Below are 13,398 nucleotides of genomic sequence, written 5' to 3' on the forward strand. Positions count from 1 at the left end.
GAAGCTCCTACGCACACGCACAAAACCAAGCTTTTTGTCAGCCCAAATTAACTTTAACACCTTCTGAGGAAAGGAGCAGACAGATTAATTGGAATGGCTGAAGACTGTTGCATGACTTTACAGAGCGGAAGCATCTTTTCTTGCCACGTGTCTTTTCGGGTTTAGCATCTCCCCCCCTTCAGGATTTATGTTCAGTATTGCAAGGGGGCACTCAAACAGGTTGGAAAAACATATTCCCCTTCTCCCCCGCCTCCCCACACCTACTGCTCACCCGCTGGTCTTCTCCTGTTGCCTCTGGCCGGCCACTTCACCTGGACTGAAAGTGGGAGGGCTGCCAGGCTGTGAAAAAGCTGAAGGGAGAAAGGCCTCCGCTGGGGTGGGGTTGCTTCATTGGCCTTTTCCTCCTCCCCCATCCTTCTTTCCTGAAATGCCGTTCTCTCAGCAAGTCTTCCCTACAGAAAAGATTCCCCTCGCCACCCCCAGCTATTTGGCTTTATGGCCTGAGCAGTCTTTCCAGTGCAGTGACCAGGCTAGGACATTTTTCAGTTTTGAACTCCTTGATGATTCTGCAGCCATGAAAATTGGTCTGACGGCCATCAGGATCTGACGGCCATCAGGATTTGACAAGTCCAAGTGATTTTCCATCTGAACATGGCTAGTGGGTGGGCCACTATGGGACAGAATTTTCTTTCAAGGTATCTAGTCCTCACCCACTTGTTTACTGATCTTGGGCCTGGTGGATCAGGCCCAAAGTCCCTCAAGACCCACCTTCTTTCCAGCATTGGCCAGATGGAAGCTTGCAGGCAAGGGACGACAGAGACAGCCCCCGCCCCATCTTGCCCTTGGCATCAGAAGCTGATGAGGACACTAAAACAGCCCTGAAGCAAGCTTGCCCCCATGGTTTTTGCAGGGGTGGCAGCTCTACAAAGCTCCTTTTGGCTTGGTCTCAGGTTGTGGCAACGTGGGCAGTGGGTGTGTTTTTACCTGGTGGGTCAGCTCATCCCTTGCCCGACAGGGGCAGGCTGGCTGCTTGACTGAGCTGGTTGCTGGCCACCAGAGTCCCTCTAGGGCCAGTCTGCCCCTGCCTAGTGTCTGGTATTCGACAGCACACTGCCTCTGAACCTGGCTAATTGCCATCGCTGGTTCTGTCCACCATGAATTTCTCTTGGTGGTGGTGATGAAAGGTGCCATCAAGTCGCAGCTGACCTAAGGTGACCCCGTAGGATTTTCAAGGCAAGGCAGAAATGGTTTGTCATTGCCTGCCTCTATGTAGAGACCCTGGGCTTCCTTAGTGGTCTCCCTTCCAAGTACTAACCAGGGCTGACACTGCTTAGCATCCAAGATCTGCCAAGTCCGGGCTAGCCTGGGCTGTCCAGGTCAGGGCTGCATTTGTCTTACCCACTCCCCTTTTAAAGCAATCTACACTAGTAGCCCCAATCACATCTTGCAACAGTGAATGCCATAACTTCACAATGTGCTCTGAGAAGAAGCAGTCTACTGCCCTTGATGTTCATTGGGTGACGCTGAGTCCTTGAGCCACAAGAGAAGGAGGAAACAATTCTCTCTTTCCATTGTCTTTGTGTGATTCATAACTTTATAAACCTCTTTTGTGATCTCATTAAAAAATTAATCCAAGAGCACCCAATGCTTCCATCTTTCCTCATATGGAAGGTGCCCCACTCCCTTGATCAGCTTTTTTGGTACCTTCTCCTGCTCAGTGTTACCCTTTTCAACATGGAGCCTACCAGAACTGTACACTGGGCCATTCACAGGTCACTGTGTTCCTCTAAGGAACTGTGAACCCCCTTCCCTCACAGGAACAACAATCCTTATGAATATAGTTTCAGAGAGTAGCCATGTTGGTCTACAGTAGAACAGCTAGATTCTAGTCCAGTAGCACCTTAGAGACCAACAAGATTTTCTGGGTATAAACCTCCGAGTGGCAAAGCTCCCTTTGTCAGATATCTACTGCACTCAAATCTAGCAATCCTTCTTCAGTTTGCATGCCCTCATCTTTAAAAGATTTTCAAGGAGAGCCTTCATTCCTCTTCCCCAAGGCATGATCTCATGTAAGTAGGAGTCGACTGGTGCCAATCCACAGGTGGAGATCACGTATTTAAGTTGACAAAAACGGAAGAAAAACCCCAAGCCACAAAACCAGTAGAGTTGCTTCCCATCCCTTCAGCTTCCAATCTAGCCAAGCCTCGGCAATCGCTGGGCCGGGGCTCAGTTACCAGAAAACAATTCAACTTGGGCTGCAGTTGACTGTTTGCTAAATTCGGCAATGGTTCAAGTTGCGGTTGGCAGCCAGGATCAGATGGGGTGGGGGGTTAGGTTGACAGCCCCCAATGAAGGTACACTGCAATTCCCCCATCCCCAGGTAGTCTCCATTCTCCACAGCCGATGTGAGGGATTCTCCCCCCTTCTTCCTCAATGCAAGATGTGGGGAGGGGGAGGATTTTTTCAGACCCCCACGACTTTGCCCTGCGTGGCTCGTTTAATTACAGGTTTTCAGCCTCAGACCGGTGGGCACGCGCCTGTGGGGGGATCGGCTCCTAAACCCTGTCATTTAGCCTCCTTGGAGTGCCTCTTCAAAGAGGGGAATCTAGAAATTTTCTCCACAAGGTGCGGAGTGGACTGTCTCGGCCCCAGCAGGACTATAATGACAGATGCATTTTATGGCAAGCTGAGACTGAATGGAGCCGGGACCGCGGCTCCTTCTGTCAGCCAAATCATTATTTTTTGTCATTTCCTGACAGTTTGGGTCTCATTCATTTCTCTTTCCCTTTCCCTCTCCCTCTCTCTCTCTCCCCCCCTTTTCCTTTTTCCCCCTGCCTGGCAAAATGGCTAGGTATCTACGAGACCCCAGCAGGGACGATCCTCTACCACGCTCATTTAGACATTGAGGCCTTCACTATGGACCGGGAAGTGCGGAGAGTCAAGCAGGGCCTCGCCTTGAAATTCGGAGAACTGGTGTACAATGGTATGTAACACAAACCCGCGTCCCTCGCCCTGTTTCTCCCTTTTTAGCCTCGGCTTTGAGCTACAGAAGCCAGTCACTTTTAAGAATCGACTGCCAAAATCACTTTTCCCTTCTGTCAGGGATAGACTATGGGTGGGCAGTCCTGGCCTCTGAGCAATCTATCCGGCCCCGGGAGGTTTTAACCCAGAACCATAGAGATTTTGCACTTTAATGTTCTCTGCTTTTTGGGATGTGATCAGTGTGCCAGATGCACAGTGTCCATAGCCCCCCCCCTCATTGCATCTCCCTTCCTAACCCCCCATCATGGCTCCCTTCTGATTCCCCTACGGTGACTCCTTCACAGGGAACAGTGTGACTTTATAGGTCTAAAAGAAGTCTCATGGTGATATTGTGGGGGGGGGCTTGGCTGATTGGGAGAGATATCTGGAGAAGGCAGCAGGGTGTGATTCTCTTGCATTCAGCTTCCTCCACTGACTCCAGGCTCAGGGTTGGTGTCAGGCCTTTGCCTTTTTTTGCTGGAGCAAAGGCTCTTGACATGAGTCAGGCCAGGTTCTGGCCACACGTCAAGTCCTTGGTTCTCATGCCTGTAAGCATCTGTGTACAGTTTCGCTCATCCTGTTTTCTGCAGCTGTGGTAATGTTTAGTCTGTCTTCCTTGGAACCGCTTATCTCGAGGTTGCCTAGCAATGTTTACCTTTTCAGTCTGTAGTGTCTTTAACGTGTAACCTGCCTGTGTTCCCCATTACTAGCCTCACCTGCCTGTAGGCAGGCAGTCCTTTAATCTGTCTTTTGCTCCTAATAAAGTATTACTGCTTCAGAGCTACCTGCCTGGATGAGTTTGCTTATGGGATGCTAGGGACAGATGTCTGAAACTGACATTTGGGGCCTCTGGCAGACTGTAGACCTGGGGTGTCAAACATAAGGTGGAAAAGGAGGATCCAGGTAACTACCAACCCATCAGCTTGACTTCTATACCAGGAAAAGTTTGAACAAATCATCAAACAGTCTGTCCTTGAGCATTTAGAAAGGATGGATCTGATCACTAAGAGCCAGCATGGGTTTCTCAAGAATAAGTCATGTCAGACTAATCTTATTGTAAGCACTTGTCCCCGTAGTACTCCCTAAAGCAACAACCGCAGACACGTAATCCAAAGGAACTTTGGACTTTATTGGAAAACATACAGGTATTCAGAGCTTGCAGAAGTAAAAAGGCAGGAATGGGGGGGGCAAGGACATACAGCAGAATATATGGAGGAATAGTAGTCATACAGGTCATATCAGATAGTACAGGTTGACATGGCAACCCCAGGCTAACGGTGCCAGGCTCCCACGGGCATCAAAGGCTGGAGAGGAATGCAACAGTTAGATAAACAATCCTTGAGCAAAGCATCTGCGAGAAGACAAAACACCTCCAAATGCAGAGAGAAGAGAGCATGCCTGACACTTATCTCCTTTTTTGAGAAAGTTACTACCTTGCTGGATCAGGGGAATGCTGTAGACATAGTTTATCTAGATTTCAGTAAGGCTTTTGATAAGGTTCCACATAGTATTCTAGTTGACAAATTGGGGAAATGTGGTTTAGATCCTATTATTGTTAGATGGATCTGCAACTGGTTGACAGATCGTACCCAAAGAGTGCTAGTTAATGGTTCCTCGCCCACTTGGAGAGAAGTGACTAGTGGAGTTCCTCAGGGACCTGTGCTGGGCCCTGTGTTGTTCAACATCTTTATAAATGATTTGGATGAAGGAATAGAGGGGATGCTTATTAAATTTGCAGATGATACTAAATTGGGAGGGGTAGCAAATATGGTAGAAGACAGAGCCAAGATGCAGGATGATCTTGACAGGCTGGAGAAATGGGCTAGAACTAATAAAATGCACTTCAACAAAGACAAAAGTAAAGTTCTGCATTTAGGTAGAAAAAATCAAATGCATAATTATAGGATGGGGGAGACTTGTTTGAGCAGTAGTTTGTGTGAAAAGGATCTTGGGGTCTTAGTAGACTAAACACTGAACATGAGTCAGCAGTGTGATGCTGTAACTAAAAAGGCAAATACAGTCTTGGGCTGCATCATCAGAAGTATAGTGTCCAGATCACGCGAAGTGATGGTATCGCTTTATTCTGCTCTGGTTAGACCTCATCTAGAGTACTGTGTTCAGTTTTGGGCACCACAATTTAAGAAAGATGTAGACAAGCTGGAACGTGTCCAGAGAAGGGCAACAAAGATGGTGAGGGGTCTGGAGACCAAATCCTATGAGGAAAGGTTGAAGGAGCTGGGTATTTTTAGCCTGAAGAGGAGAAGACTGAGAGGGGTATGATAACCATGTTCAAGTACTTGAAGGGCTGTCATATAGAGGAAGGTGCCGAGTTGTTTTCTGTTGCTCAAGAAGGTCGGACCAGAACCAGCGGGTTTAAATTAAATCAAAAGAGTTTCCGTCTAGACATTAGGAAGAATTTTCTAACAGTTAGAGCGGTTCCTCAGTGTAACAAGCTTCCTCGGGAGGTAGTAAGCTCTCCTTCCCTGGAGGTTTTTAAGAAGAGGCTAGATGGCCATCTGTCAGCAATGCTGATTCTATGGCCTTAGGCAGATGATGAGAGGGAGGGCATCTTGGCCATCTTCTGGTCACTAGGGGTGTGGAGAGGGGAGGAATTTCCTGCATTATGCAGGGGGTTGGACTTGATGGCCCTGGTGGTCCCTTCCAACTCTATGATTCTACGATTCTAAGGCCCATAGGCCGGATCCGGCCCCTTGAGAGCTCTTACCCAGCCCACAAGCCAGCCGAGGCAGCCACAACTCCCCCCCACACACACTATCAGTCTGGGGTGGCAAGGTATGGCCCAGCCCGACCAAGTGACATTTATGTCATATCTGACCCTCGTGACAAATGAGTTCAACACCCCTGCTGTACACCTTGGCAGGCATCATACTGTGCTGACTCACGATGCTGGACAGGGGTGGGTTGGGATAAGTGCTGCTGGCACTACATAAGCCACTTGGCTCAGCTGACTTCTGGTAGCCACTGGCCCACTGGGAACTCTCCCAGTCAGTTAAATGGCCAGTCCCTCACTGATGCTGGCCCTAGGTCCTATTTACACATAGTGAGGATATAGGTGTCCTAACCATTGAGGACCACATAGGGGAATATGACTGCTTTCCCCTGCTGCAGGCAGCTGTCAATGCCTGTGTGACATCATCATCCATTAGACCAAACCCCATTCTCACCTCAACCCTATTTGCATGCCTAGCAACCAGGACACTTCACACGAAGGAAAGGTGCACAGGTTGACATAATTAACGAAGCTGGAAGCAAAGACTTTTAGAGGTGAACAACAACAGAGGACAGTTATTTCAGGCACATTCCTGCTGTTTAGTGGCCATTTCATTTGTTACTCTTGATCTGCCTTGACCTGGCTATTATCGTCAGGTTGCACAATCTATAGACATTAGATTCGCAGCCAGTAGGTTGGTGCATTTTGCTGTTTATGTACTTTAAGCAGGGCTTGCCAGTTAGTTGCTCCCCTCATAAAGCTTTCAGGGCTAGCAAAAAACCTCTGATCAGAACCCTTTTGGTCCTGAAAGGCCCAGAAACCTCTGTGCTATCCTCAAGGGTAGTCCCACGTACACCGCATTAAAATTAACATGCAAACTGTGATAAGAATGTGGATCACAGCAGCAAGATGATGCTTCTCCACAAAAGGTCACTGAAGAAGACAAAGAGTTAGTTTTTATATGCTGACTTCCTCTACCTTTTAAGGAGAATCAAACTGTCTTGCAATCTCCTTCCCTTTCTCTCCCCACAACAGACACCTTGTGAGGTAGGTGGGGGCTGAGAGAGCTCAGAGAGAACTGTGACTGGCCCAAGGTCATCCAGCTGGCATCGTATGGAGGAATGGAGAATCGAAGCTGGTTCTCCAGATTACAGCCCGCCACTCTTAACCACTACCCCATGCTGGCTCTCTAAGTGAACCAGCCATTCTCCAGAGTCTCAGGCTTCTGATGCCTGAGATCTTTTCTGATGCCCGAGATCTTTGCATTGGAGGTGCCAGGGACCGAACATGGGACTTTGTTCTTGCAAAGCAGGCACTCTACCCCTGAGCCAAGCTGAAACCTCCAGGAAGACCCCTGTGAGTCTGGGGCCTTGCTTGGTCCACATGTTTCTTCCCAGGGAGCTCTCCTGGGTCCTGAAGAGCCTGCCTCCTCCCCTAACCCAGTACTCTATATTTTGAAACCTATGAGCAGCTTCTGTTGCTGGATGACCCCAGTCACCTTCAAACCTCACTTAACTCCCGATAGACTTATAGTCAGGCCACAATTCAGAACAAGACCGACACTCGTTGTATCAAAAGGTTTGCAGAGTTCACAGCCCTGGGAAGACGTTAGAAACTGCACAAATGGATCCTCTAGATTGGAATGGGATACTCAGAAATAACAAATTGCAGCTGCAGCCCGAGCCAAAGTTGTTGCGTCTCCAAAGCACTTTTGGTTTTCCTGCCTTGTCCCTTCTCTTGTATTAAACTTAAGGAAACCTGCTATGTGGCTTCAGTCCCACACTGGGGCACTGTGCATTTTCCCTGTGATTGAGATCTCTGGTGGCTTGCTAGGGAGAGATACATGAAAATGGAGGATGAGTCAGGTTTGTAAAGGTAGCTCCCAAGAAGGCCTGTCCATGGGGGACAAGGAGGCTGTTACCTCTGACTCTGCAATCGGTTGTGTAGTCGGCTGGGCAAGCCATTACTGGATTGCTGCAATTTGGAGAGTTAAAATAAGGGAGGGGTGGAAACACCGGCTATGTTTGAAGTTGGAGGCTGTGGCATTCGAGCTGGGAGCTAGCATGGGAAATGTCCCATCATAAGTGGGCCTGAAGGGCCTTTTTAAATCTACTGGGACAACCTTGTCCGTCTAGACATTAGGAAGAATTTTCTAACAGTTAGAGCGGTTCCTTGGTGCAACAGGCTTCCTCGGGAGGTGGTGAGCTCTCCTTCCCTGGAGGTTTTTAAGCAGAGGCTAGATGGCCATCTGTCAGCAATGCTGATTCTATGGCCTTAGGCAGATCATGAGAGGGAGGGCATTTTGGCCATCTTCTGGGCATGCAGTAGGGGTCACTGGGGTGTGTGGGGGGGAGGTAGTTGTGAATTTCTGCATTGTGCAGGGGGTTGGACTAGGTGACCCTGGTGGTCCCTTCCAACTCTATGATTCTATGAAGAAGAAGAAGAAGAAGAAGAAGAGCTGGTTTTTATATGCCAACTTTCTCTACCACTTAAGGGAGACTCAAACTGGCTTACAATCACCTTCCCTTCCCCTCTGTAAGGTCTGAGTTCACCTGTTGAATCCCAATCACCAAACGTCCAGACAGGGTATTCTAAGAAGCTGGTTTATTTGGGAAGCATAAGTTGAGTAGCAGGAACTTACAGGGAAAGGTACGAGGACTCTAATGGGGGGGGGGGAAACGAGCAAGATGGAACATATACAGAAAACCAAAGGCACAGAAAACCAAAGGCCAAGCCTGGTTCCCATGATAGATTACAGTTATCACACCAACGGAGAGTAAGCAGTCATAACAACCTTCCAAATAACACAACCTTGGAGGGCAGCTGCGCTCCCAGGCTTGGAGCTCATACCCTCCCCACAACAGACAGCCTGTGAGGTAGGTGAGGCTGAGAGAACTCTAACAGAGCTGTAACTTGCCCAAGGTCAACCAACTGGCTTCGTGTGTAGGAGCGAGGAAACAAATTCAGTTCACCAGATTAGCCTCCACCATTCATGTGGAGGAGTGGGGAATCAAACCTGATTCTCCAGATCAGAGTGCACCGCTCCAAACCACCGCTCTTAACCACTACACCACACTGGCTCTCCATTCCCCCCGTGCCCAGACAACTAAAAGCATCTGCACTTCCTTCTTAGCAAACTATTGATACTAAGTCTGGTCCAAATTTAGGAATCTGTCCTATGTTTATCCTACCGTTCCTGTAAGCAGCACATGTCCTGGTCGATGTTCTTCCATTTCACCCTCACAACATGGCTGTGGGGGTGGGCCTGGCAAAGAGAGAACAGCCGTCTCACTGGATTTCATGATGGAGCCAAGTTTTAAAACAGGTCCCTCCAGTCTCATTCTGACGTGCTGATCACTGTGCCATGCTTGCTCTCAAGTGACTGGTTTTGCAGAGCCAACATCTTGTCGCTTTTTCACCCTCCACTCTATTGATGCATTTGCCAGAGAAATCCTAAACACCTGTCATGGATTTTCTGTACATCGTAAAGGATTCTGGGGTTTTCCTCTCCGTTCATACCAGCTGCTAGCTAGGCCTTTTGGGCCTAGTCATATTGCACAATGCAGACATGCATCTCGGAACATGGAAAATTGTCCCCGGGCTCCTAGACATTGAAGCAGAAGATTGGTGGGGGTGGGCCAGTTGCCTTTGAAGGCATCTCACCCACCATTTTGGATTGTGTCATTGAAGAGTCCCAGACAGCTTCAGAGTCCTTGTAACTCAGTGCAGAAATACTGCTATGTGGCATCTGCTAACCCCCCACCCCCCGACAAGTAATGTTGAAAGCAGACAATAGCTTTCAAGAGAGATGAAGGTGGTATTTTAGAGGCATTGTTTCTCAAGCGATGCACAGTCATTTCCTCTGACTCACTGTTATCGCTGGCAAAATGAGTTCTGCAAATTCTTTGAAGAAATACCAAACCTGGGGAAAAGAGATGGCAGGATAAATATGCATGTCGCAGGTAGTGAGGCCTCCCTCCTAACAACTTTATATTTATTGTCTGTCTTCATGCCTACATTCTTCCTCCCCCCCCCCAAAAAAAGCCTAGCACAGTTTTGGAACTGCCAGTAAGTGAAAGGATGGGTGCAAATCTACATATGTGCTCCTAGCCCTTTTTAAAAAAATCCAAAATGTAAAGTTTCCTTTTAAAGCAGGAGTCTCCAACCCGGTGCCTGAGGGTGCCATGGCACTGACTGACACCTCTCCTGGTGCCCGCCAAGTGTTTTTAGAAAATGGGCAGGGCCAGTGGGGGCTTTTGCCCAACAAGACTTCTGATTGGCCATTGGATATTTGATTGGCTGTGCAGATTTTTAAAAACACTGCTTCGGCAGCAGCTGCCACCACAGGATAAGAATCTTCACTGTGTGACTGAAGGTAAGCTGTGGCAGCCATTCTGTGGCTGGCTCCACCTCCTGTGGCAGCCATTTTGTGGCTGGCTCCACCTCCTGTGGCAGCCATTTTGTGGCTGTGCCCACTTTGCTGTGTCAGGAGTTCAAAGGTCCCGAAAAAGGTTGGGGACCCTTGTTTAAACTCACTGTACTGGGAGATCTTTGATGTAGGCTAGTCAATTTCAATTCAATTTATTACGGTCATTGACCAGCAAAGTAGATATACAAAGGGATTAACATTGATTAAAAAAAATATAGCAAGATATTTTCCCATAAAACACTAATTATAAAAATGTTTACAGATAAAATTAATTGCTTTTTGTTGCTCATTCAGTGTTATATTGCTAATTATAAAATGTTTACAATAATTACTAATTTTAAAAATTATAAAAAATTACTAATTATAAAAATGTTTACTAATTATAAAATGTTAATAATAAATTAATATTTGCTTATTGTTACCATTCAATGATATATTGCACTTCCCTTATCAGAATTATTATCAGACCAATTATTTCTGTGCTTAATATATAACCTTGCATATTTGGTGACTTTATAAGTTGTCTCATTATTCCTAACAGCAAGTATTTTCATTAATTGGATGGATCTTTGTCTAGTTGGAGAGCCAGCAAAAATGAGTAGTATCAATTCTTGCCAAATTTGATTGTAAACCCTGCAATCAAATATCACATGTTCTGTTGTCTCTATACTACCATCCTGGCAGATGCACATACAGTACATTCCTGAAAAGGGATCTTTTTGTATTTGCCTTCTATCACAGCCGATGGGAGAGCATTATATCACATTAATGTGAAAGTATGCAGGCTAGTCCATTTCACTGTTGCAGGGTATGGAACTACAGGCAGTAATTTCCCCAACTGATGTAGTGGGCCTTGAAAAAGAAATGAAATTATGAAAAGCCCCTCTGACCCCCCCCCAAAGTTCCCATCTACATAGGACACTGCTTGCTACATCTCTGCTCGCAGACATTTATAGCCCATCTAACTCCAGAGGGATCAGAACGGCTGACTACAAAAACTATCCATAACTATATTCAATATTATATTGTACAGTCTCAATGCATGCCATTCCACGGGGCTGCACAAGAAAAGGTGGGTTCCAGTGTGCAAAATGAGGGGAAGGAACCAACAGCAGATAAGATTGGGCAGAGTTAAGGTGGTGCACAGGTTCATAGGAGGTTCTGTATGAATCACTCCTCTGGCCTGGGCATCATTTTGGTTGCCCCAGTAACCCTGCCAATTACATGGTTGCTTAGGTAACTAAAATAAGGGCTTGATTCTCACAAAATGAAGGATTCTTGTAACTGTTCCAGGAAGCCCTATAGGGCACATGTGGCTTGGTGTGGGGCAGAAGAACAGGAGAATTAGGGTGCTCTTGCTCTCTGGGGAGAGGTGGCAGCCCCTCCCCCAATCTGCCACCTAAGGTGACTGTCTCATTTGCTTCATAGTAGTACCATCCTTGCACACTCAAACTTCTCTGCATTAGAGGAGGAAGAAGAAGAGTTGGCTTTTATATGCCAACTTTCTCTACCACTTAAGGCAGAATCAAACCGGCTTACAATCACCTTCCCTCCCCCTCCCCACAACAGACACCCTGTGAGGTAGGTGGGGCTGAGAGAGTGTGACTAGCTCAAGGTCACCCAGCTGGCTTCATGTGTAGGAGTGGGGAAACCAACCTGGTTCACCAGATTGGTGTCTGCTGCTCATGTGGAGGAGTGGGGAATCACACCCGGTTCTCCAGATCAGAGCTCATTGCTCCAAACCACCGCTCTTAACCACTACACCACACTGTCTTAAGAGGAAGGGACTTAAGACATCAGCCTTCAGCCTTGGCGAGAAAGGTGGACTATAAATGAATACAACATGGCGGACTCTGGGAACGGGGGGGGGGGACCATTCTCAAAAAGCAGGCATGTCTGTTACTCACACCCAGCAGGACCACACCCTTTTTTCATGGGGCTTTAAAGGAACCCAGGGCTGCCCCACCCACAGGAAACCCTTTAAAAGGCAGGAATCAAGATAGCCAAGGAGGATGGGCCAGACCTCTGCCTTGCAGTCAGAGGAGAGGAGAGGAGAGGAGGGGGGGTGGGGTGGGGTGGGGTGGGGTGAGGTGAGAGAGAACACTTCTCCCCCAGCGGCTGAGGCTTTGTGCGTAGCCTGCCAAGAAAGGGTGTTGGAGGGCAAGCAGCCCCGGGGCGCCAACCCTGGGGTGTCAGAGCCTGCTGGCACCTACAATTTAAAGTATTTCCCCCCTTCTCTTTAAGTATATATCTTTCCTTTCCCTAGATTCAACAGCCACCGGCTGGCCCTCAACCACCTCACACTTTAGAAAGGGGAAATGAAATTTAACTTTTTCTTGCCACTTTAAAAAGAAAAGTTGCCACATCTCTCACGCAATTGTCCGATCTATTTGACAGCAGATAATGCAGTATCCGCTTCTCAGAAAGTGTCTTTAGCTATTTTATCTGGGGAGTTATATATTTATTTCGTGCAATATTATTTTGTCTGGTTTCCGGCGTGATACTGCAGGACACTCGAGGCTCTGCTCCGTATCTGTGTACATATCTGCTGACTGATGGTTTCCCATCATGCATCTGATGAAATGGGCTCTGGCCCAGGAAAGTTTACCATTCAGTCCGTCTGGTAGTCCATAATGCGCAGCAAGAGTTTCCTTTTTGCGGTCCTCGATGCTCTGTCCATGGTCCTGATGTTGCATGTGCCTCTTTGGGTTGCCTGACCAGTGCAGTGTGCTCCTCATCTATCAGAAGGCCCATGTGCCCAGGTGCTCCCTGCAGCTCTGCTTCCCTCCTTCGCTTCCCCCCACCCCATGCACTTTGTCCTGGAATGGGAGAAGCACAGTGACGGTAGCAGTAAGAGGGAGTCTGTTTCATTGGTGTGCATTTTAAGGATTCTTCCTATTTTACACCTAGGAATTCTTTTACTTCTTTTGCAGGCTTATGCCTGGGTTTTCTAAGTTGTTCCTGTAGCTCTGTAAATGGGCTGGTGATCTGCAAGAGAATTCTTAACATTCTTGCCACCTTAGAGTCCCCAGCATTCCTTGGGGGGATTTGTGATCACATGAAAAAAGCTTAAAAACCATACCGGTTTGTAATGTAGATAGATGTAGATATTGCTCAAGGTGGGAGCTGAAAACTGTATAGAGGATCCCCTGGTGAAGCAAAATGTGAAACATGTAGGGATCTAGACAAGCTAAATCAACTCTCAGCCTTGCACTTT

At 47.5% G+C, this 13,398-nt stretch overlaps 1 protein-coding gene across 1 annotated transcript in view; it reads left to right on the forward strand.

Moving 5' to 3' along the window:
• The window catches only part of ASS1 (argininosuccinate synthase 1), a 123,913-nt gene that overhangs the window by 83,564 nt on the left and 26,951 nt on the right, over window positions 1–13,398 (forward strand). Inside the window, exon 11 of the mRNA XM_056860508.1 lies at window positions 2,852–2,983. Coding sequence (XP_056716486.1) covers window positions 2,852–2,983 — 132 coding nt within the window. The remainder of the gene's footprint in view (window positions 1–2,851; window positions 2,984–13,398) is intronic.

The sequence above is a fragment of the Euleptes europaea genome, chromosome 14 (assembly GCF_029931775.1).
Source record: "Euleptes europaea isolate rEulEur1 chromosome 14, rEulEur1.hap1, whole genome shotgun sequence".
NCBI lineage: Eukaryota > Metazoa > Chordata > Lepidosauria > Squamata > Sphaerodactylidae > Euleptes > Euleptes europaea.